At 44.8% G+C, this 24,945-nt stretch overlaps 2 protein-coding genes across 9 annotated transcripts in view; one reads left to right on the top strand and one right to left on the bottom strand.

The window, feature by feature from the left end:
- The window catches only part of SFI1 (SFI1 centrin binding protein), a 34,485-nt gene extending 32,501 nt beyond the window's left edge, over positions 1–1,984 (bottom strand). The window contains exon 1 of the mRNA XM_061370678.1: positions 1,858–1,984. Within this exon, the coding sequence (XP_061226662.1) occupies positions 1,858–1,955 (98 nt within the window). The 5' untranslated portion in view covers positions 1,956–1,984. The remainder of the gene's footprint in view (positions 1–1,857) is intronic.
- Positions 1,870–24,290, top strand: EIF4ENIF1 (eukaryotic translation initiation factor 4E nuclear import factor 1). Of its 8 annotated transcripts, none has more exons than XM_061370686.1 (19): positions 1,870–1,974; positions 2,927–3,050; positions 6,315–6,388; positions 7,029–7,156; positions 7,693–7,982; positions 8,616–8,817; positions 10,067–10,236; positions 12,658–12,793; positions 13,139–13,318; positions 15,221–15,450; positions 16,880–16,951; positions 17,316–17,499; positions 17,977–18,056; positions 18,409–18,548; positions 18,727–18,811; positions 19,829–19,961; positions 21,135–21,479; positions 21,703–21,867; positions 22,396–24,290. In XM_061370686.1, the coding sequence occupies exons 1-19, from the start codon at positions 1,916–1,918 to the stop codon at positions 22,620–22,622; spliced, it is 3,024 nt and encodes a 1,007-aa protein (XP_061226670.1). In that variant the 5' UTR covers positions 1,870–1,915; the 3' UTR covers positions 22,623–24,290. The 8 variants fall into 8 exon arrangements, with proteins under 8 accessions (XP_061226670.1, XP_061226669.1, XP_061226675.1 ...); XM_061370685.1 differs by having other exon boundaries at positions 10,061–10,236; positions 16,883–16,951; XM_061370691.1 differs by having other exon boundaries at positions 10,061–10,236; positions 21,417–21,479.
- Positions 24,291–24,945: the final 655 nt, after the last annotated feature.

The following is a 24,945-nucleotide window of genomic DNA, read 5'->3' as shown; positions in this document are numbered from 1 at the left end:
GCTTGCACAAAACTCCTTTCGACGTACGAGAATTATAACCTGAACGCCTTTTTGTGCTTAAGGACTCAAAAACCGCGCGGCATTGCTCTGAACCCCTCCGCCAGGGGCCGGAGGCCGCGGTCACAGTGCTGGCCTCCCGGGCCACCCAACGAAGGAACCGGCCGGCTGCCGTGACCGGCAGGCGAAGGCAACACCAGCACCGCGCCCCTTGGGAGGCCCCTGCGGCCCCCTCCGCACCACACGAAAGCCGACGGTGCGCAGGGGGAGTCCGGGGGCTCTACTCTCCCTAACGGAGACGTCACCGCTCCCGCACACGACTGCACAGCCCCCGCTGCCTCTGCAAGCCGGCTCCGCACTGGGCGAGCGGCAGAGACCCCCAGTAGGGGCCGGAAAAGGCCGCCACCGAAAGCGCTTGCTCTGGCTCTCCCGTACCTCAGAGCAGGACGGAACAGGCCCCGCCCACCGCTGCGAAGAGCGGCCGGAGCGCCCCCTACCCGCTCGGCGGTGCCGCAGCGCCCCCCGGCGGCGAGGAGGTGTGCCCGGTCGTGAAGCTGTCGCCGCCGCCGCCGCGCCGGTAAGGGCCGAGGCTGCGCTGTCCCCGGGCCCCCGGGCCGCCCCAGGGCCGCCGCCACCGCCAGGACAGATTTACCGACCTCGGGCATAAGCCGCAACGCCGAGCGGCAGGAAAGGGGCTGATCTCGCTATGGCACCGAAGGGCTGGAGGTCCGAGGCCACCTCTGTGCCCCTCGGCGGCTTCACAGCAGCTGCCCGGTAACGTGCGTCTCACCATGAACCGGCCTGGGGAACACAGAAAGTGGCGACGAGTACAGAGGCTGCAAGGAAACACAACCGCGTTCCGGAGTCCCAAGGGCAGTGCCTGCAGCACCTCACGACGGCCCTCAGCCCTCAGCTCGGCCGCTGGCTACCATCACTCCTCAGCAGGTATCTGCTTAGAGAGCAAAGCCGCTAGAAGCAGCTGTAAGAGTCACAGCACTTGTGACACAGCGCCCTGTCACTCGAGGGGAAACCGGGAAATGTTTATTTCCATTTAATCCACAGGCAAACGGTTTGTAATGCTGGCATTCAACCTCATTAGCGATCAAGGAAGAAAACGTTTTGTCCACCAGACCCTACCAGTGTGTCCTTGTCCTCACTCCTGCCTCTCTGCCTGAGGAGTCTGGAAAAGCGGGGCCCCCGCTGCACGGTGTGCGTGGTGCTGGGATGCGGGCGCTGCGAATGCTGCTCCCCGACCGAGCCGCGGGCGAACGGAGCAAGTGAATTCCTCACTAAGTGAACTCCTCCAACTGACGGTGTGAACGGTTTTCGCTACATGGTTTAGCAACAACTACAGGATCTGTCAGGTGCGTGCGGATGGCCCACACCGACCGTCTCCCTGCCGCCCACGACAACGCCAGTTCTGTGGACAGAGACTGAGGGTGTTCTAAACCACAGACCCGCTGGCAGGCGGCGTGCCAGGGCCCCGCGCTACTGCTGCACATCAAGGGCCGGCCCCGTCAGACCTCGCCCCCCGCCGGGACGCGCCACGCAGGGCGGGAACGGCAAAGGCGCTCGGCGGCAGGCGGGCAGTGTCAGGGCAAGATCTACTCCGCGGAACGGGCGGTGCGGGACCAGGACGAAGCTGTCAGCCGCGCCTCCTGCCTGCGCCGCTGCTGCTGGCTCGGCCCCGAACGCTGAGGGGACCGCGCTCCAGCCGCCGCTTCCCGCCCTTTCCCCCCCGCGCTTTCTCCACAGCAGCGGGCCTGCGGCGGCGCGGGGACACGTCCGCTACCCGCTACGGGGTCGGACCCGGCCCCGCTACCGCCTCTCGGTGCCCAGCACCCGGCACATGGCGCGCACCACGTCCCGCCGCCGCTGCTCCCGGCGGCCGCCTCCCCCGCAGGGCTGCCCGCCGAGAATGCCTGCGGGCCCTTGGGGAGCCCCGAGCCTTTCCTCATCCACCGCAGCGCTCGCAAGGTGAGAGGGCGATCCGGGGGGCGGCGGGGCGCAGCCGCCAGGCAACGGGGAAAGCGCGGCCCCGCCACCTCCCGCCTTTCCCGGTCAGGCGCCGGGCGGGGGAGCCCCGGTGCGCGCGCCCGCCGCCGCGCCTGCGCGCGGGCCATTAAAGGGGTGCGGGGTGGGCAGCGGAAGGCCCCGGTTACGGCGGCTGAGGAGAGACAGAGTCGGGCGAATAGGGAGCGGGCGCGCGAGCCAGCGCGGAGGGGCCGGAGCCGCGCTGAGCGGAGGCGGGAGGGGAACGGCGCCGGCCCGGGGCGCGTGTGGCGCGTAAAGGGGGGGTCTGAGCACGGTGCAGGGCGCCTCCGGGGGGGGGGCGGGCAGGGGCGAAGCGGAGCCGGTGGCCGGGAGCAGGAAACGCCGCGGGCTGCTGTAAGGCCTTCAGCTGAGCGCCGCCGGGAGACCCGCCGCCGGAACGGTGAGTATGACCGCCGGGGCGGGGGGTGGGGGGCTGCCGGTGCAGGTGAGGATCCGCTGAGTCACCTGCCCTGTCTCCGGCCATACCCTCCCGCCCCGACCCCGGTGCTTCGGGACGGGGCCTGGGCCGCGCCGCGGGCCGCGCTGCCCCCGCCGCCACGCCACGCGGGGTGGGGGTGTCCCAACGGCCCCGCTTCCTCGACCCTGACGGTCGCCGCTGTTTATCCCCACGGAAGGATCTTTGTTGTGCTAAAGAGGCTGGGGACCTGGGCTGCGATCCGGGAGCGGGGCCGGTGCGGCCGGGCTTTGGGAGCAGGTCGGGCACTTCAGCGGGAGCTGTTTGGTTGGGGCGGGGAAGCTACAGGCAGAAATAAGGCAGTGTTGGGAAACGCGTTCCTTATCTGGTGTAGCCAGGTCCCAGATAGGCTGGAAGGAAGAGGCACCCCCTGGAAATATATGCCTCAAAATCTGACGGCTTGGCTTTTGTTTTAATTAGGTCCGTGGTCAGAGGCTTTGAAGTAATCATGGATAAAAGAGGAGGCCTAACAGAGACTGAAAATGGTGATGCGTTCCTGGAGCTGAATAGAATTACAACCAAGTACCCGCATCGCTACACAAAGGTGGGCTCTCTCCCCTTCCCTCTTTGAGTTGTGCACGGAGCTCTTGGTCACAGAAGTAGAGTGGGAGGTGCAGGTTCTGCAGGAGCTAAGCACTAATGGGAAGGCAGGAAGGCCTTTACCTAGATCAGGATTTGCGAGGTGGTGCAAGATGTGTAACTTGTTAAATGTGAGGTGGCTGTGTCAGTCCGGCCTGTGATACACTTTTGATTCCCACTGTATGTCAGTATCTGAGCACCTTGCAGCATGTGCTGGAGAGATTATGGTAGAGGCTGAAGTATGTTGTTCTGCTAGCTTGCTCAAGACTTGGGTTCCATAGTTCTGGTTAGTTTTCAGCAATATTCCTTTAAGAAGTTGACCAGAATGTTTCCTTACAGTAGGTGCCACTTCCTTGGAATGTAGAGCACACTGGATTTTACCAGGAGCTTTAATTTGTTTGCTAAGATGGCTTTTGTAGTCTTAAAATTGCTCATGTTTGGATGCTAGAAGCCTAAGCACTTATGATCCCAACTAGTGCTTAGTATTAGAACTCCAACACAGGTGCTTTTGTTTAGCTGTGGTACCTAAATACATACATGTATGGAAGAGCAATAACTGAGTAACTTGTAAACAAGGATTCTTTCAATACTAAGTGAGCTTGATATGCTGTGGGTTTGAATATACATATGGTTTAAATCTGGTTTGGGGTTTTGGTCCTGCTGCTGAAACTTGCCTTAAGAATGGTGGCTGATTTTCCCATTGCTGAAAGCTGTGGGAACAGGTGTTCATTGCTTTGTGGAAATCAATTAAGATACTTTGCAACAAATGGCCTGAAGTGTGGAACAGGGTGAGACTGTACTGTTACTGAGTGTGTTATCTTGAGGAATTCTGAGCTGTTAGCTTCCTAGCAGGTGGTTCTCAACAGAAGAAGAGGAACTTATCACTGTGTCTCTGTTCTGTCAAGGTAGTAGGGCTGGCTTATTTTGACTAGACATCAATAACAGTGGTTTGGATTTGATGCAGTTTATGTGGGAGTAGTATGGCTTTCTAACTGTAACTTCTTAAGAGAAGATGTACACTCTTAAGATGCAAAATGTCCTATTGCTCAGACCTTGTTATTCAGTTAACTGTAAAGTAAAGGAGAGGAGCTGACTTTAAGCATCCACTGCTGGGGAAGTGCTGTCTGTGCTAGTTCAATCCTACCCGGCTCCTCTCAAAACTAGTAACTGAATGCAGCTTCATATCCTATTTACTTTTTTAGGCAGTATTCACCTAGTACTGGTGGTAGCTGTGCACTGAAACTGGTGCATTTGTAGCTTCACTTTTGTTAATTTAGTACGTATTGTTTCTGATCAGGATAAAGTGGCAGAACTAGTGCCAGAAGACATCTAGTCTTGTTTATCTATTGGTTCCCAAGGAGTCTAAAGTCAAACACCAGAAATAAATCTGTGTTAACAGATCTTGCATCATGTTTGGGGCTTTTTTTGGTCTTGTTTGTTTGTTTGTTTTGTGTTTGGTGGATGTTTTTTATTTCATAAGTAATATTTGAGATGCAGCTGGTTTGAGGTGCTCAGGTAATCATGTTGTAAAACACTCTCATGTGATCCAGTTTCCTATTGATTATGGATGGGAGGAACACTGGTTCAGGACATGTGCTGCTGATTTGGAAAGGGACTGATTTCCTGTATCTTCTTTAATACCAGTAGAAAAACAATTAGCTTGTAGCAATCCTTCTGAACTGTTTCAATAAAACGCTTTTTCCCCATCTGCTTTCAAGTACTGGTGTGTGAATTAATAAAAACAACCCCAAAACACCCTGGAAGTGCCAGCATTAATATCCTCCAATATGAGAGGTGTTATATAGTCCAAGCTGTGTCTTTACTAGTTCTTTAGATGCTGTTGCTCCAGGGATGCACAGCTAATGAGCTAAAGCAGAGAAACAGTTCAAATTCTCCTCACCCCAATGGAAGAATTGCAATAGGATCTGATGGAGAGTCTATGGACTCCCTCTCGTGGCCAACAGAACAGGCAATTTCAAGTTCAGTGGTGGACAGTGCTGTTAATGTTGTAATACTGTCATAGCCTGATGCACTTACTACAGCACTGGTTTATTTTGGGAAGCTGTGGGCAGAGAGACCAGTCTCCCTCCCGTTTTTTGCTGAAGACTACTACAGGGTGATGCTTGGTTGTATGTATATATATGTGTATGTGTGTATTAAGATCTTTGGCTACCAAGCTGCTATCTGGAAACTTTCAAGTATCAGGCTCACCTAGGTAATGCACTGATTTTAATCACCTAAGGATAATGATGTAAAAGCTCTAGACAATATTGTATTATTTGGAAAAAGGTAAAGAGACTTTCTCCTTCAGTTTGGCTGATATGTGGTGTCTGCTCTTTGGATCTCTGTATCCTTCCAGCTGCCCCCTGATATCTGCACAGTTCTGAATCACTTCAGTACAGTTGGGAGTGAGGCAGATTGAAGAAAGGTAATCTAGGGAGAATGAGTAAGTTTTTAGTTAGAAATGTGCATCTTGACTGCAGCCAAGTCGATGATGATTCAAAGCACCGATAGTCACACCATTAATAATGCTTTTTAAATGGAGCAGACTGCAGTGAGTCTGTAGATTGATTCCTACTCTGCCTCAAATGACTAACTGCTCAGGAGTGTGCAATAGTAAACTACAGACTGTATTTGAAAGCTGGTGGAAAGTGGGAAAACTGGAGTAATCATTCAGCATTGATTTGGTGTTGGGTAGAGCGGGTAATTGTATAGCATGCACTTAGATATCTTGGAATGGGTGGTAGTCAGAAATGGCAAGCTTGTCTGGAATTTCCAGATCTACATTAGTAAGTGGTGTTGTGGTAATGCTTTTCTTTACCTGCTGCAACTCATACAGTATTGAGCATAGTAATATTTATTTCATTCAACTTGCTTGCTCCACTAGCTATGATGGTAACCTTACCTATAAGCCAAACTGTCCAGGGAAGTGAATAGGTTAACACGTATGATGCAAACAGCCTTTGAAGGACTGAGCTTGACTAGGGATGTTTAGTACTTCAAATATCTGTTTGCTCAGTGACCGCTGCTAAAAGAACTGAAAAATAAACTTGCTGTATAATGTCAGCTTTACACTGTGGCATTTTGCACAAAGTGAAATGACACAGTGGGAAACTTGGGTTGTCAAATTAAAACACTACATTGAACAGGCAGTCTGGAACAGATTTTGTCACTTGAAACTTGTCTGGGTGAGAACTGAAACTAACTTCTTGCCCTTTTTTTATTATAGGAAGAACTGCTGGATATTAAAGAGCGTCCCTACTCTAAGCAAAGACCTTCTTGTCTTTCTGAAAAATATGACAGGTATTGTCTTGATTATGCAAAAACTTCTGTGTTTTCAACAAAGGTTATAATATGAGATCTAGCAGAAAATAACTTCACAACACAAGTCTTAAGACCTGTAGGACAGCTACCAATAATATAGATGGGTGTATAGCACAGACCAACTAGGTCATGTTGCAACAAGCTGACTTGCTTGATGGCTTACTCTCCCATGTTGACGGTACCTCATTTAAAAATGAAGGTGAGAATGTTCTTGGCTTGTTTGTTAATTTGCTGAGCATCGGTATCTTTACTTTTTAGATTCATTTATTGTACAAGTATGAGATTGAGGTAACATTTTCTTAATGAGAAATGACAGTATACAATTCTATGATCTACTTGTTAAGTTTTCCAGTGTACCAGGCAAACTTCACCAAATCACATGTTGCCCCCTTTATGATATGGTTCTGAGCATTATACTTCCTTACTGCTACAGAAGGGATCCAGAATACCATGTATGAGGTAATAAAATGTAGTAGGGCAGAGATGTAGAAGCTGGGTATGAAAGCTGTTTCACTTGTAGAGATTGCTAGTCGGCAAACTCTAGGTTTACAGCAGCAGTGTTATGAGCTATCTACTAGACTCCAAGGTAGCAAACAACCCTGTGATTTTATTTCCATAGTGATGGGGTGTGGGATCCAGAGAAGTGGCATGCATCTTTATATCCAACATCAGGAAGAACTTCACCAGTGGAAAGCTTTAAGAAAGATTTGGATTCAGATCGGACTTCTCTTATGCGTAGGATAGTAGGTAAGTGTGTTCTTAGAGCACAAGACTCAAACCTGAGCATAAGCTGTTGGCAAAACCTTTCTTTTGGTACAACACAGTCTCTAATTGTTTGATTGCACAAAATAAGAGTCAAGAAACTCTTGGTTGCCCTGCTGTGGTTTCTGGTGCCTTATCTAAGAACAAACTTAGCAGTCAGTTATTATATCCTACCGTTCTTGCGATATGATAGTAAATACATCTGCAATAACGCAAATGCTGGGTGCAGTTTTTCTACAGTTCAAGACTAAGTACTTAGGTCTGTAGTAGGAAAGCAGGTACTTCCTATGAGACTGCAACAATGCCTCAATATCCAACTGTAGATGTAATTATTTTTCGCCTTTGCACTTCCTGTGGTCTTGGCTAGATTAGCTTTTCAGAATTAGGTCCTGAGTGTTTTCCTTCAGAAAGCTCTGGAATAGCAGTGAGGCTATGGGACAGAAGGTTATTACACAGAGAACTAGCTTGTATTTGCTAGTACATTAAATTTCAGTGCTTTTTGTCTGGTCTTTGACTTGTAGATCCAAGGGAGCGAGTGAAAGAAGATGACTTGGACGTAGTCCTAAGCCCACAGAGGCGAAGCTTTGGAGGTGGCTGTCATGTAACAGCAGCTGTTAGCTCACGGCGCTCGGGAAGCCCATTAGAAAAGGAGAATGATGGTGTCCGTGTTATTGGTGGCCGTAGGATTGGCAGTGGAAGAATAATCTCTTCTCGTAACTTTGACAAAGACCACCGGGGTGGTGAGAAGGACATACGTGACCCTAGAGATGCAAGAGACCGAGACCGGGACTACAAAGACAAACGCTTCAGGGTTTGTTCTTTTTGTGGCTGTATGTTAAATCAGAGGGTTTGGATGCTTTGCTGTAAAAGCAACAGAGGCAGGCTGACTGCATACAGCACCTGTGTGCCACACAAGTAGGCCATTTCTTCTTAGAATCACCCTTATAGTGTAAAGGGTGAGCATTCGGTGCTTCAAAATAAGTTTTGAGGCCTTTAGACTGCTTAACTGGCACGTGTCTAATGCTGTGTGTTTCACATACCTGGCCTGTGGTAGACTTAATAGCAAGCTATTAAAAAGTCTAATAGTTCTTAACCCAGCAGTTGTCAGTGAGGGGTTGTCTTTAACCTCAGCAGATGGAAGCTTTTCATGCTTTCAGGCATTTCTGTTTTTCTTTTAAAGGAGGAACCACTAGCCTAACTCTCAGGATGCAAAACTGAGTTTATACAGGTACTTGCAGACCAGTAGCCTTCAGTGTAATGAAGTAGAAATTCAACTATAAAGCTTAACATTGAAAAGCTTACTGAGCATGTGGAGTGTGTCTATTAACCTTGTTTAGAAAACTAAAACAGAACTGGTGTGAAAAGGTTGTCGCTTGCTTTGAGGTCAGGGAGAAATCTTGTGAAACAGCATTTTATGGTTAATGTTTTTAACATCCCATTTCAGAGGGAATTTGGTGACAGCAAACGTGTGTTTGGGGAGCGAAGGAGGAACGACTCGTACACTGAAGAGGAACCCGAGTGGTTCTCTGCTGGTCCTACGAGCCAGTCTGAAACCATTGAGCTCACAGGCTTTGATGATAAAATTTTGGAAGAAGATCACAAAGGCAGAAAACGCACAAGGCGACGCACGGCCTCACTGAAAGAAGGTAATGGCACCTCTGACAAGAGCTTTGCTTGGCTGCTAGCGTGGCATGTTGCTGGATGTAGAGGTGACTGTTACAGGTCAGGCAAGTGTAAAGAATAATGCCGTTTACCAAGCTTTATCTTAAACTTGCACTTAAGCTTTTGGTCTTCCTGAAGCAGGAGATGTAAGGCCCATAAGTAATTTTTCAGATTGCAAGTACCTTTAAGTGGTAAAATGCTATTTTTCTCAAAGAAAGGCAGAACTGAGAGGCTGGGAAGAAACGTTGTATGGGTGTTGAGTGATACCAGGGATTTGTAGGCTATTAGAAGGGTCTTGTTCATATTTTTATCTTGCTAGGTGCTAAAGGCTTGGTTTAAACTAAGCTAATACCCTGAGAGACTTCAAATATTTTTCCTGATAGTAATACTAGCATTAGGAACACTGAGTTGGACCTACAGCTGGCAGAAATGTAGCTTAAAGCTGAATTTGGAGACTGTCTGCTGTCATTGGACTTCAAGTCTACAATTATTACTACCACTGCAAAGCTGTAGTATAAACTTTCTGAGGCAAGAGAAATGACTTCTTAATGCTAGAGATTCTGCAGGTGGACAGCCTAATCTGAGGAGTTTAGGTTTAGTTGTGTATTCACTTAACTAAGATGTAGTACAGTTTCAAGCATGCTAGGTTTGTAATTGTCACAGCTTTTACAGCACTCATGCAAGTTTATTGGGTCTTCAAAATGACATGGGACTTATTCCTGCTGGAGGAGGAGGAGCAATATTTGTCATGCGTTGGCATTAACAAGAATTCATGTCAAGTACCAGTTCTTGGGGAATCTGCTCTCAGGGACACCTAGGAAGAAGGCAGCTGCTGCTAAAGGATTCTTGGTGGAAAAACAGCAACAGCTCTTAACTTGCTGCAGCAGCTGTCTCTGCTTGGTGTGATAACAGCTGTCATGTTCCTCATACTTCCTGGGATGATCAGGATGCAATTACTTACACATGATTCAATGGCAATTCTGATTTTCTTGAAGTAGACAGTCTTAATTACAGACCAGAAGCTCTGTGCTACGAGTTTTAGTGGGTGCTGGTTTCTATTGTGGCAGACTTCAACCAGCACAGTGTAACTGGTGGAGTATCACATAGGTGGCTAGATTGGGCCTATGCTTCTAATTCCTAGTCAAATGCTTTGACTATTAAGGCACTGCTCCCACAGGAAACAGTGAAGTTCAGTGACTCAGCAATCACTTGATTTTTCTTTTTAAGGGATAGAATGCAATGGTGGAGTGGCAGAAGAGGATGAAGTGCAAACTGTCCTTGCCAATGAAACGCCAGCAGATCAAGAAGTTCCTAGGGAAGCTGTTTTACAAGAACCAGCTCCAGGAGAGTTTGACTTCAATGAGTTCTTTAACTTGGATAAAAGTGTTCCTGGCCTGGCTTCGGTGAGGGTTGTTTGTTTTTCTTTTAAGACTGGCTGTATTCATGAGAAGCATTTTTGCTGCTGCTGCACTCACTGAAAGCTTCAGCTTGTTGCTTTGTGAAAGTTGCTTTATGTGGTGTGTAAGTCTGAGATGAGCTTGCAGAAATTTAGCTTTGGAGTCTTAGGATGTTACTTTGAAGTGTTATTCCTGGGACTGGATCTGTCTCCTAAGAAGGTGTATGAGGCAAACTAGTTGATTATTTGCCCTTTCTTTGATCACTACTTGAAGACTCAAAGTAGCATCCTGGATGAATCTTCTCTGGAAGCATTATAGATACATTCAGAGAAGGTTCACTGGTCAAATTCAGTGTAGCTCAAAGCAGCCTTTTGCATCTAAGTTTGGGAATCACAGCAAATAGGATCTTCTGTTCAAGCTTTCTGGGAGGCTGTAAGCCTGGAGACACCTGACAAATATTGTCACTGACATATAGCGGTGTTCTTATCGGTACCAGTAATGTGGCTTAAATGATGTACGTCTGAAAGGGCTTGAATCTTATTGCTTAAATCTGTGTTGCGGTCAATTCATTGTTGCAAGCTGTTACTACAGAGTTAGGAAAATAAATATGGTGTCCTGATTCATGTGATACTCTGTGTAGCTAAGTCATAGGTGGAATGCTACTGGTACTTAGGAGCTAGTGGCAAGACCATGAGTAAGACTGACACACTGTTAAGTGTTTTCCAGTGTGGATTTTTAGCTGCAGCCATGATTTGATTGGGATTCTGGTACTTCAATTGATAGTGTGCAGCTCTTGAACACTTGATCTCTAGGGGTCATAGTGGACGATTGGTGTTCACTTTTTAGTATGAAAGCTGTAACCAGTCTGTTTGGTTTTCCCTATGTGCTGTTTTGTTTTCACCACAAGAAGAGCAAAGCAGGTCCAGCAAGTACTGACTAAGCATGGGCCTAACTTACAGACTGATTCTGTTCTGACCTCTCCAGCACTAGGAAGAAAAGCTATTCTTGACTGTTTGAGCTGGCATAACTGATTAGTAGATGGAATTTGAGTAAAAAGCTTAGTATTATGGAAAAGTAAATGTGGCTTGTTTGTTTTTTAAAATGTATCCTGATAGCAAAGACACTGGTCTGATACAGCTTAGAAATACATGGTTTGAAAAAAATGGAGGCCTTATATGGTCTGTAGTGTGAAAAAGCTGCTTCTGTTAAAAAGAGGTTTATCATGTAGTGGCAGTTATTTGACAAATACTTAGTGAAGAGTTTGTTTTCCCTATGGAAGATATAAATTGTGTCTTTAGAATTGACAATCTCATTTTCAGTGTATCAGCAAGATGGTGTCTCCTTTCAAAAGCAGGGAATTCACAAGTCACAAAATACCTGTTCATGAAACTTAAATAGGCAGGTATCTGTCAAAAACAATTGAATCACACTAGCCAGAGCATATTGTCATGCTCTTTGTCTTGATAATATGTCTGTGACAAGCGTTACAATAGATTTGTGCATTTCCTGACTTGGCTGTTTTAATTCTTCTAACATGTCAAACAGCCAAAACCAAATGGATGAGTTCTATCTTGGTTTTGCTGTTGTAAATAGTGTTGAGTGCCCCATGTTTCAGAGCAAGCAGCTTCTCCAGCAGAAGGAAGCTGTTCTTTCTTTTTTTCTAGAAGTAAATGTGCTGCGTGGTGCCTATTGAGCAGGCTTTTAGCTGAACACAAGGTAGGAGAAGCTTTAGTTTGAGTTCACTTTTATAATGTACTTGTAAGCCAAAGAAGTGAACAGTTGCTGGAAACTGTAATGACTTCTGACAGACTCTTAAAGTGCTGCTTGGTGACCTCAGTTCTGCCTGGAGGCAGAAGGTACTAGCTGCTGCTGCTGCTGCTGCAGACTCCAGGGACTTGAAGAATGCAGCCTTCCTACTCCCAGAACGGTTCAGCATATGAAGTGCAAGCAAGTAGCCCTTAGCTGCTGACCTTCTCCCCGAGCCCTTCTGGGCTGCTTGCAAGTCTTTGTACTTCATTCCAGGCCTTGGGCAAATCCAATGGCTCAGAGAACTCCTATGCAGCGACAGGGACGAACCCTGAGACATCTGACTTCCAGAATTACTCATCGTTATAATTTGTTCTCATTCTTGTGGCAAATGTCTCTTTTCGAGCACATCCATTTTGGAATGGTGTACTTAGTGGTCTTTGGATGCCCCGATTATGCTGGTTCGGTTACAGTTTGACTCTGAAATACTTGATATAAATAAAGGATGTGTGATGGGTTAGTGCTGCCTTGGTGGAAGTTAAAAAGGCAGTTCAGAGCTTTGAAACTATTGGAACAGCATTAAGTTATCTGTAGGAGAATAATCCTGATAGCACACTAAAGCTTCCCCAACGTTGCTGATCTTGCTTCAAAAAAGATTATCTTTTTCCCTGCCTAATCTAGATGATAGAGGATGTGCTGGGGGAAGGCTCGGTGTCTGCCAGCAGGTTCAGCAGGTGGTTTTCTAATCCGAGTCGCTCTGGAAGTCGGTCAAGCAGCTTGAGATCTACACCACATGAGGAACTGGAAAGGCTAGCAGGTAAGACTGGGACAGTGCAGCGTCAGGTACCCTCTTTCCATATACCTTCCTACTGGTTCAATAAAAACATGGCAGATAAAGCTTTAGGACAGTGAATTCTCCCAGCTTAAGCCCTTGATGTTCTTCTTGAAGCTCTTACAGTAAGCAGCTTGTAAATTAATTTTTAATAATTGTTCTTCTCGTGCTTTTTAATGACTTTTCTGATGACTTTCCAGCTGACCTCGGGCAAGGGGTGCAAGGCATAACTGATCAGTGCCGTACTCAAGTTGGTTGCCAGCGTGTGTTCATCTTGAGACATTGGGTTGGTAAACTGATGTCGCAGTGCTCCTGGTTTTGCTGTTTCAGGTCTAGAGCAAGCCATTCTGTCCCCTGGCCAGAACTCTGGAAACTACTTTGCTCCCATTCCATTGGAAGACCACTCTGAAAACAAAGTGGACATCCTAGAAATGCTACAGAAAGCCAAAGTGGACTTAAAACCTCTTCTCTCAAGTCTTTCAGCCAACAAGGAAAAGCTTAGAGAGAGCAGTAAGTGCCTCTTCAGATATTGTCAAGTTCTGGTGATGCAGTATCTCAAGCCAAGAGGCGTGGTATTCTGGAAACTTCCAACTGCTAAGTCCAGGAGTAGGAAGTACTATAGGTTTACTTAGCACTACTGGAAACCCAATATTCAATAGGTCTCAGTTGTGAGAATCATCCCTGATTCTTTTCATCCTACTCACAGGATGACATCAGGACTCTATCAGACCGCCTTACTGGCCATTAATAATCATAAGTTAAGATGATATAAGTCTTGATCTGAGTTTCCAGCTTTGTTCATGTCATTTATATTTTCACATTGGAGAACGGTAATGTCAGCTCTGAAACTGTGGCATTTGAACTCTGGGTTTACCAAAACCTTAGTGTAAGTCATCCCTGCAAGCATCTATAATGGATCTACCAAACCTTTAGTGCAAGTTGTTCTTGCAGGCATCTGTAATGGATCAATATGGTTCATCAAGTATCAGTATCTAAGAAGATGAACAGTGGGTTGAGGATGTCAGTTTTTTCAAATGCATACTATAAACTTGAACTTCTCCAGACTCTTGCTACCACTTGAAATGGAGTGTCTGTGCTCACTGATGACTGCATTAATTAATGTGAACAGATTTGCCTTACTGATGTCAATCTGGCCAGAATGACAGGATTCTGGGGAACTTGGTCTGTTAGGATTCACTTTTGCTATGATCGGCTGTTTGAAACAGAATTCAGGGCTGACTTCAAACTTAATGCTCAAAAGCACCTCCAAGTTAGGGATTTGCATGTTTGGGCCCGTAGCATGCATGGAGGTTACAAAGTGCATGTGTTCTTTGAAATCGCAAGGTCTAATTCCGAATTGACTCCTTCTGGCAAGCAGCATGTATTGCCATGTAAACCAGACTGAACAAAAAGTAAAGGTGCTCTGATGTGTGTCGCTAGGAAGGAAAGCATCCAAGCACTGTGCATATTCATAAGCATCCAGTCTGGAAGTATGGAATGTCAGCTAACACGTGGAGGACATTTTCATAACTTGACTTAAATGGAAGTGCGAGTCTTCTGTGTTCTGCTTAATCTGACTTCCCTACTAAAAGCTTTTTAAGCTTTGATCCTCGCAAACAAAGGATGAGCAAACAAAACATTGGGGGAAGCTTCATTCACTCAGAAGTACCTGATGTGGGTTCTGTATTCCCATAAAATGCTGTACAGTTCTTCAAGTGTTACGAAGGTTTCAGGTCAATTTCTCTTCACCAACATCATATTTTTCCTCATGTTCCATGCTGCATGTCTGCATCATTGCTTCTTTTCTCCACCTTCTTGCCCAAATTTCCGGTAAATCTTACTTCTTTGGGCCAACATCTGCTACAGCAACCCATGGCATGCTCCTGTCTCTTCTTTCTTTTCTCTTAAGGTGTCATCCCTTGTGATTTGTGTTAGCTGGTCCATAAAGCACATCTAACCTTGATGTCAGGCGCTGGTAGATACTTATATATGCATACCCAGAGGAAAAAGTACTGCTTAATAACACTTGTACCTTACTCTGGTTATGCCCGTGAAATCTTGTAGTGGCTTTAACTTCTGAGAAAGAAAAATCCACTTCAAACTTTACACGCAGCAAACAATATGTTGTAACTGACTCTCCAAAGTACTTAAATACTCCAGGTATGTATTCTCTCTACTTACGATGGCTTCAGACAATTTAACACTTACACTGTCTGTCTCTCCTTGAGTATAAGATAAATGGAGCTTTCTTAATAGAAACTGAACAGAGGTGTCAGATGAATAGTCAGATGTGGTTTGACAGCCAGTAAGAATACCAGAAGATAAGGTTTTCTGTTCCTTGTTTTCAAGCAGTTTGTATTCAAGACCTGCATGAGAGAACTGTGATTTACTGTTCTTTCTCCTCTTTCTCAGCACATTCAGGAGTTGTACTTTCAGTGGAAGAAGTTGAAGCTGGGCTAAAAGGTCTGAAAGTGGATCAGGAGGGAAAAATTGCTACTCCGTTTATGGCAGAGCAAATGGAGGAATCATTGAATGTCGCTGGCTCCAGACAGATCAAGAAAGATGGAGATATGACTGCGTTTAATAAACTGGTCAGCAGTATGAAGGCAAGTGGGACTCTACCTTCACAGCCCAAAGTCAATGTAAGTAACAGACACCTGGCTCTCCTGAACTGTGCTAAGACATGGGTTATGAACTGGAAATCCCTTACATGACCCCTCTGATAACATGAGCCAGGACTGGATACAGCAGCATGATATTAAATGTAGGCTTACATTTAGAGTATCGTTGCTTGGAGGGGAAGGGAAGTGCTGTGGTCCTTTTAGTTAATCAAATTAAGTGTGTTTCAGTTGAGAGTTCACAGGGTTGATTTCATGTTAAGTTTCTAAAAGCCCTAGAGTGTTAATATTATACGAGAAGTCTGATTGCCCCCTTGAAAGTGGACTTATGTGGATATCTAATCCAAAGGATTAATACCTGGACTTGAAAACTATAAATATTTGCCCTGCAAAAAATGTTGTGTTGCAGAAAAGCTGAATCTTCTATAGAGGACACTTTGATTAGTAACATTCTCCTACACTTGAACTCATACTGTCTGAGCCTTACTTAATAAAACCAAGCTCATCTGTAGAAAAGGTACTGTCTGTAGAACAGGCATTGGTCTGCCCTTCATGAGAGACTCACTAGTGTTAGTTTAATGGTTACCTTAGTTTTTTTACCAAAAGGCATCTCTTAAAATGTTTGTGGTATGGTTACAGCTAATACTTAACTGAAGCTTAGGTGTCTTGCTTTAGTGACCTCTGTTTTAGTTATGTCAGTGCACATGCTAATACCTCTTAACTTGGATTTTAAAACTATTTGCCCCAAGATAAAACTAAACTGAATATCTGTTACCTGAAAGGTTACTATTAAACAAAAGATGATACTGGACTTCAGACTGGAAGAGATTGCAGTGTAAGATTTCATCCTGCCACTTACTGCCTAAACAGTATGCTTGACTCTGAAGCTACCAGTTGCTGCTACTGGCACCATATAACATATCTAACAACTGAGCAAGTTTTTTCCTCCTGAACTACACACAAGGACTTTCAGTCTCACCCCACTTCACTAAAAGATAGTGAAGAATGTAAACTTGCCTTGTGAAGAACTTGTAATTTCCCGCTGAAGTCAAGACTTCAGTTTCTGACATCCCTTTACATGGACATGTAACTTTGATGCATAGAAATACAGCTTAAATAATTAATATGCACGAACTGAAAGGTGTTTGTGTAGTTTCAACTGACCACTTGGCCCAATGCTTCGTCTCCAATTTACACAATTACATAGGTATATGTATCTGAAACTTGATTACAGCACATTCAACTACGGGTGTGCAATCTAGCACTAGGCACTTCTTAGTTAGGAAATATCTGTGAGCCAGCTCATCCCTCAACTTTGCTGGAATTGTATTTGACTGATGCATAAACGATGGTTCTACCAGACCAAGGGAAGTTATTTCTGAGACCAATGCAGATGCAACAAGTGCATCGAGAGACAATCCACGGTTGATTTACAATGTGTTCATTTTCTTAGCAGAGCCTTGAGAGCCACCTCATGTCACCTCCAGAGATGCCAGGCCAGCCTCTATCAAAGAATATTCTGCAGGTACTTCTTTGGGGGGGGGGGGGGCGTTGGAGGGCCAGTACTTCAAAGCATATCCACAATGAGAAGAATTATTTGAAACGAAGGTATTTAAGGCAATGATGGGGTCAGTAGTCAGACATGACTCTCTAGAGGGAGAGAACTAGTTTTTAGTTCAGTAGAAATTGATTGTCATGCTATTTCCCATGATTACAACTTGAAAAACCTGGCTAAGTACCTAATTGTAAGGGCAGTCCAGAATTGGTGTATCCAGTTGCACAAGTCCACCTTGTCTCTTCAGCTTGCTATAAATAGCCTGTAATGTAGTGAAATTAGTTCCTTTGTATAAGTTGATCATACTCAATATTCTTTCATTGCTTATTCTTAGGAACTTCTTGGTCCACCCATTACCAGACCTGCTTCATCAAATGTCTTAAGTGGCCTCATAGGTGGTTTGGAGCCTGCATCGTCTTTACTGACACAAAGAGCACCTTCTCCCCCTATCCCATCTGTGTTTCCAACTCGAGCTGCTTCTGCAGATTACCTGCGCCATAGAATATCTTCACCCATTGGTGAGACTGGTTGCAAAACAGCATTTTTTTTTTTGAGTTTTAAAGAATAATTTACAGAATAATAGGTTTCTGGCACTTTGTGGGCAACTAGGTCAGTGTCTGCCTCTTGAGTGCAAGATGCCTTTTTACGTATTAATTTCTAGTGTTAAATTAATCTCCAAAACAATACAGATGTCTGTGATGGATCAGCTGGACCTCACAGTAAATACTGGTGTGGAGTAACGTACGTAGTTACTGTATAAGAAGGTAATTTTCAGGGACTACTTACCCATTTGTATTGCAAAGCACTACCGGTAGTTCCCCTGTAGCTCTCCAGCCTAGTGACAAGGAAGAAATGAAGCTGTCTGTAGACTTAAAGCTGAGAGCCTTCCCAAGGAATTCTTAATGAAGTGGAACTGTTGAACTTAAGGATGTATGTTATATATTAATGAAAGAAACTGTTAGTCCTTTCAAATACAACTGTTGAATGTTCCTTAGGTTTTGGACAAGGTTCTCAGCAATTACTTGGTGATCCATTTCCAGGTGTAAGGAAGCCCATGAGTCCAGTTGCTTCACAGGTTAGATCAAATGGTTTTTGCTTCATCTTTTTATATTGCATGGTCTAGAACTAACTTGTGGAAACACATACTTAGCTGATGCATTCAGATGTTTGTGCTTATTTAAGTTCACTGAGTGTGAGGATGCAAGTAATGTAGTACAGTTTCAAAACCTCATTACAGTTGGACCCATCTTAGTACCTCCAGTGGAAGATTTCTTTGAGTCTTCATTGTCTGTCAATAAAACAGATGGCTGATGGTGGGCAGACACTTCGAAGCCAGAAGTAGTTACAGCAGTAAATCTTCAGTGTGTTTAAAAATGCCCAACCAAATCCAATCTTTAATTTGTGTGTTTTATACAATTCCACTTCAGATGAGTCCCTTGGAAATACAGCAAGCTGCATTGGAGGGACTGGCATTACCACATGACTTAGCCATACAGGCAGCAAACTTCTATCAGCATGGCTTTGGCAAACCACAAATGGACAAAAGCAGAGATGGCTACAGAAACAGGTGAGTATCTGACTGCAAAATGTAAGGGGCTCACTGTCAACTGATTTTTAACATGAGTATTGTCTTTCACTAGCTATTAGTACTAGTCACTCAAGCTTGTATTGGTTCTCAGCAATCCTGTGTCTCATTCTGTGCCAAGAGTAGAGCTGCTGCTTACTAACTTCCTGTCCCTTAACAGGCAGCAGCGAGTGACTAAGTCACCTGCACCCGGACACAGAGGGAATGCATCTTCTCCAGCCCCTGCAGCATCCATCACTAGCATGGTTAGTACCTAATGCATGAAGATTGCAGGGAAAGCTGTAAAAGTGCCTGTAGTAACTCGGTTATAACAATAGTAAATTGATGGGAGAAAGGGAGGCCATAGGGATAAGTCATATTCACATTGTATCAATGGCTACATGATCCAAGAACAAATTATGGTTTGTGCTTAACCTAATGTCTTCACTTTGGAAAATGGCCTTCTCTGAGCACTATCTCTTCTAAGACTGAAGAAGCACCATTAATATTGCCTCTTCTGAAACAAAAGGAAGAAAACCATGAAAACTCAGGCATTCAGGTTTGGTACTTAAGCTTTCAGAAGACAGTTTCTGAAAGCCATTAGCTACTTTAGAGAGCACTGGTATGAAGAGACTGATCTAAGTGTCTGAGGTTGAAATATTGTTTGAGAGCTCTAGGGTTGCTTTGAAAACAAATAAGATCTCAAAGCCAAGCTGTGGCCTCACTGCCATCAGTACTGTGTAGAATGTTGTTTTGATCTAAATTTGATCAGTCAAGTACTTGCTTGCAGCTCAGGACTAACAGACTCAGCTGCTAAATCAAATAAGCACTTCTGTTTGTATTCCAAGTGAGTGGCTTCCACAGGTGCTCTGTAACTGTGAATGGGCAATAGTTTTCTGCAGATCCATCAGCCCTGAGCTCATACAGGTAAGGCAGCTCTGTAGGATCTGTTGCTGTTATGAACCAGTAGCAAGGAGGAAACAGCTGTAATTTAAAATACAGCTCATCTGTTTTTTTCAAGCCTGTTAAATGTGCATTCAACTTTGCAAGCATCTGCTGGTTTCAGTAAAGCTATTGGACTTTAGCAAAAGCTGAAGAGAGGTGCTTAAACCATAAAATGAAGCTATGGAATGAGGTGAAGTAAAATCGTGGGCACACAGTGGCTGATTGAGAAGAGCTTGAAATGGGAAGGATGTGCTAGAATTGGTGTCCACCCACAACTAAGTGTGGCCTAGATAATGAGCACTGAGTAAAGGTGTTGCTTCTTACTATGTTCTCTGCAGCTGTCTCCTTCCTTCACACCTACCTCGGTGATTCGAAAGATGTATGAGAGCAAGGAGAAGAGCAGAGAGGAGCCAGCTTCTGGGAAAATGAAAGTCAGTGATGGTAAAGATGAAAATCAGAGGCCAAATGAAGGTATTGTAATGGCTTTGAAGTCATATGTACAAAAGAGATTTGGAATAGAATCAAAGACCTGCAGTACATAATATGCCTAGGCTAAATTTAGACATTCCCAATTTGTGGAAATGAGGAGGGTGTAGAGATGAGCCTGTAATGAGAGGAAGGGTTAGAACTGTGGAGAGGGTACACTTCCAAGTGCAGTGTTGGGTTTAAATCCATTTTTTTTTCCCCTTATCTGTCATTTTGTAAGTGATGGTGGCACTAAGGCCTGGACCAGAACTGTTTCTTTGCAATTGGTCTTGATGAACAAGCATATTAACAATAAGGCTTTGGTGTGTCCCCACACCAGTCACTGAATGCAGGCAATTTACAGCCCTCTTGAGACATCTTACAATCAAATCTGAGACCAATTAAGCTCTTCTAAGATCTGTAGCAGATCAAGGAAGCATTTTGTCACTCTAACCGATGTAAGTGGCTATTAAAAGGAAATGCTTGATGCCAATTGCCTGACCCAGTAGGGCAGACATGTCTAATTGCCGTGATGTTTTGCTTCAGTACTAGTAACCACAGAGGTAGTTCAAGGTCCTGTTACACAGTGGACTTTTTTCCTTTTAGTGCTCCAGCTATTACTGCTACTTCAGCTGGTAGCAGATGACTCAAAGATATTTTAGGCCTTGCCTAACTGATTTAGGTGGTCTGTGGAAGTAGCTTCTTGTGCTTTAGTGTCCCAAGCCTTGATAAGCAGATGTCAGACATAAAAGGCTGCTGCTAACCCCCAGACACATCTAAACTGAAAAAGCACTTTGGGCTAGATTTGTGCCACAACGGCAAATGATAATACTGTCTACAGAGGATCCCTTGTACCTTCTGTTGCCTTTAGGACCGATTCTTCCATGTTACCAGCTCAAAATCTTTTGAGAAAGAATAGAAAATAAAAGGCTGAGTTACTGCCAGTTGTGACCTAATTTAAGCTTGCTGGCAAGGGATTTCTTCTCATTACTGTTTTGGAACATTCCTTCTCAATACTGTTTTGAAATCATTTGGCTGAAAGTATCCAGGAAAGACAGATGCTTATTAATACATGACTCAAGTTCAGTTAGTCCTGGAATCTAGCTATCAAATCCAGTTACTAATTTTCATTAGGGGTCATCCCTAGCTGTGGACTATAATAGTTGTATTCAATTCTAGCTACAGATAACCTACTGTCTAGTTCTCTGGAGAATGCAGATCAAGAAACTTTGCCCACCTTAGGTACCAAACTACCCGCACTGCAGCGCTCTGCATGTTCCACACCTCTTACCCAAGCAAATCGTTGCACCAAAGAGCAAGACTACAGGCCTAAATCAGCTGGTAGAAAGACTCCTACAATGGCCTCCCCAGTACCAGGAGGCCCTTTTCTTCGTCCTGTTCATCAAGTACCCCTTGTTCCCCATGTACCGATCGTACGACCTGCTCATCAACTGCATCCAGGATTGGTCCAGAGAATGCTGGCACAGGGGGTTCATCCGCAACATCTTCCTCTGCTGCAAGCAGGTAATCCATACTTACTTTTTTCTCCTTTAGGCTAATGCATCTTCTCTGTAAGACTGATTTTTGTTAGCACAAATTGAAACTCACTACTGGTCATATTTCTTACATGAAAACTTACCTTTAAAACCAGGCAATAAATTCCAGCCCATCTAAATATATAAATGCTTGGTTTGCTTTAATTTCTTATGCTTATGGGGTAAAGCATTTCCTTGCTCTTTTTCAACAGGTATGCTTCCACCTGGAGTAGACCTGTCTCACTTGCAGGGAATATCTACTCCCATCCTTGGCCAGCCTTTTTACCCGCTACCAACAGCAAGCCATCACATCTTAAATCCACGCTCTGGGACACCTTTGCAGCTAGCGATGATGCAACAGCAGCTACAACGATCAGGTAGGCTTAACATAAAATAGGAGTAAGAGCACTAGACCACTGACTGGCCTGCCCCAGATGCTATACTTGTTGCCCTTTTTGAGCATATTCTGAAGCTACTTTAATTCAGATACTCATAATTGCTTCTGTTGTGTGGGTACTGGAGCAGTTTTGGTGACTGCAGACTTTTACCAGCAGGTCCAAGTGAGGCATTAAGTTTCAAGATACATTTTGCTCCTAATATCTGCCTTTTGCAGCTTGTGTGCAGTCTTCATTGCTGGGTGAGAGGCCTCTTGCCCAATCTAAAACAAGATGCTACTTGCTGCTGGCCTTCCAGTTAAAACCTGTGTTATGCTGTCCAGAACTGGCAGTGTCAGGCAGTTTATGGGAGTATTAATGAGAAGAAACATGCAGCTGAGAGTTCCCAGGACTAATAGCATCAGTGAAAGCAATGTTTGACTCGTGTGCCTTATCAGGTGATTGCTCTAGGGTGAAATCTTCAGTGTTGGGTGAGCATTACTCCACCTCTAATAGCTTTACATTTCACAGGCACTGGAGCACAGGGATCACCCGCTGGTGCACAGACAACCCCCCAGAACGTGCTGCCTCGGACTGGGTTATCTCATGGGCACACACAGCTTGAGCATCGCCCCAGCCAGAGGAGTGGCTCTCCCATTGGCCTTGCAAAGTGGTTTGGTTCCGATGTCTTGCAGCAACCTCTTCCTTCCATGCCATCCAAAGTCATCAGTGTAGATGAACTGGAATACCGGCAGTGAACAGTGACCACTGGGTGGAACACTTGTGATTCTTTAGGTTGGATAAAATGTCCATAGTCAGGACTTCACCTCTGTTTGGGTTTTTTTTGGGGGGGTCTTTTTATTTTTAGCACTCTGTGCAAAATTTCTTTTTGAGAGACTAAAGCACATGGCACCTGTCCTGGTCTCATGTCTGCATCAAGACTAAGGGATCCATTATGGCTTGAACAGTGAAGCCTGAAGAAATTCAGATGCAAGACAAAGCCAGTTTAATCCTGGAAGTGTCTATTTTTCTTTTTGTAAGATATGTGAATGAAGTGCTGATATTCTCTAGTGTAGAGGTAGCAGCTATTGATTCCTCCTGCAGAAAACTAAATGTATAGACCCTTGTGTACAGACTTGTGTATAAACAATCTTTTGTATATATACACATAGACTAGCCTTTTTGAATCTATACAGCTGTACATAAGAGTAGCTGATAACAGTTGAGCTTTAGTTGTGCCTATGGTTTGGATCTTTCTCCATTGTGTGTGTGGGACTTACTTTAAGATTAAAGTTGCATATCTTAAGTGTGAGTGAACAGGATAAAGTTGCTTTGCCTTTTCTTGCTGCTCATCTCCTTTGGGCCTCCCTGTCACATTCTTCTGTCACATACTGTGCACTCAGTGTAGCTGAAGTGTCAAAGTAAAAAGCCCACATCTTGCTGTCTGTAACAGAGGTCTGACTCCTTGTGTGTGTGACTCCTGCCACCAAATCAAAGAATTGTTTAGTCTTCAAACAGCCTTGGTGATGGAACCTGGTACAGTAATGATGAAAGTCAGATCTCCAGTCTGCCATGGAGGCTGTAGGAACCTGCTGGTCATGGCTCTTCTGAGAGGGCTGGTGCTGATCCTTGTTTAACTGCAGTATATTCCTTGTTTTAATCTTTCAAACCTGTTATTAAAGGTCATCAAAATGGAGCCTTTGAATCCTCACCCTTCAGCTCCTAAGTCATAGCTGTGGTATGCTCTGTGCTGTCTCCAGCTCTGCGTAGAGAAGAGAGTCCCAAGAACTGTCCTCAGTCTAGTGTGCATCTACTGATGCAGTTACTGTGAAACTTGCCTTGGAGTCTTGTTCTGCGGCTTGAAAGGGAGAGGATGGGGTACTTTTGTGATCTTACTGTGTATATTTGGTTTTAAAATATTATGTTCCTTTTAAGCCTGTTTCACTTTCCTTGAACAGTTAAATGTTCTCTTCCGTCTTCCTGCATGGCTCCTCACGTCACTATCTCACCTGTGTTGAGTCTAGTCCTGCTGTCATGTCCCCTCTTTAGCATAGGCCTGTGTGCTCTTTTAAAGGTGAAAGCAAACCCAGAATTCTCACAGACTTGCTCTTTCTTGGGTCTCACTGAATGCAAAACCAGCAGTGGGGCGGGGAGAGGGGGGAGTCACTTGCCTGTATTATACCAATTGCCAGCATGCTGTGGTGGGTTTGTTTCAGTCTGGCAGAGACAATGTTGTACAGAAATAGCAAGCTGAAATCTCCAGTGTGGAGTCTGTTGGGGGTCACCCGTATACTCCTAGCGGTTGTTCCTAAAACAATCTGTGTAAAACATGCAATCACCAGCTTGTCCTTGTAAGATTGTTTTCATACTTTTTTAACTTGACACTTTCCCAGTAACTTTCTGTAAATAAAGTGGATTCTACCAGCTCTCTGTATCTACTGCTCTTGAACTAAAGTACGTCAATGCATTGAGTTTTCGCATTGTTTGAGCTGAATCTGCAGTGTATTTCTATGGGGGGAGAGATATAACTTGGAAGGTAACTAGCTTCACTGAAGCCAGACAGTGGGATTGCTGCATATAAATGTAGTTTTGTACAGCCGTGGTTAAGTGCAAGGAATGAGATTTTGGTGTATTAGAGGAACTCCTAAACCTTCCAAGCCATAAAGAAAGGGTGATTTAGGTTCACTGTTCACAGTCAAGGCTGATAACCCAGCTACATCTGCAGTAGCTCAGCTCACTTAATGCAGGAATTTACTTTTAAGACTAGGAAAAAATGTTAGGGAAATAAATGCTCAAAGTAGAATCAAGGCTGATTAACAACCACTGTTGTAAGCTTTAGTGATTTATCGCCCATTCAAACACTACTTTTATAACCGGTATAGTAACATGAGAGATAGCTCTACGTCCTTTAGTCCTGTTTGTAAGATACAGTTCTCCAACCTCTGCTCTTCATGTTTTGTTCTAATTTAGAACAAAGTAATTCCTGGCATGTGAACTTCTCTGTAATTTGGACAGATGTGTACATGCAGCAGACAATCATCCCAGGCATCAGCATTTCCCTGTATGATTCTGCCCTTGTGA

Source organism: Neopsephotus bourkii, unplaced genomic scaffold, assembly GCF_033783945.1.
Source record: "Neopsephotus bourkii isolate Nb327-2 ecotype Australia unplaced genomic scaffold, CSIRO-AGI_Nbou_v1 NB_1542, whole genome shotgun sequence".
In the NCBI taxonomy this organism is placed as follows: Eukaryota; Metazoa; Chordata; class Aves; order Psittaciformes; family Psittacidae; genus Neopsephotus; species Neopsephotus bourkii.
Note: the sequence above shows the minus strand (reverse complement) of the source record. Positions and strands in the feature narration are given on the sequence as shown.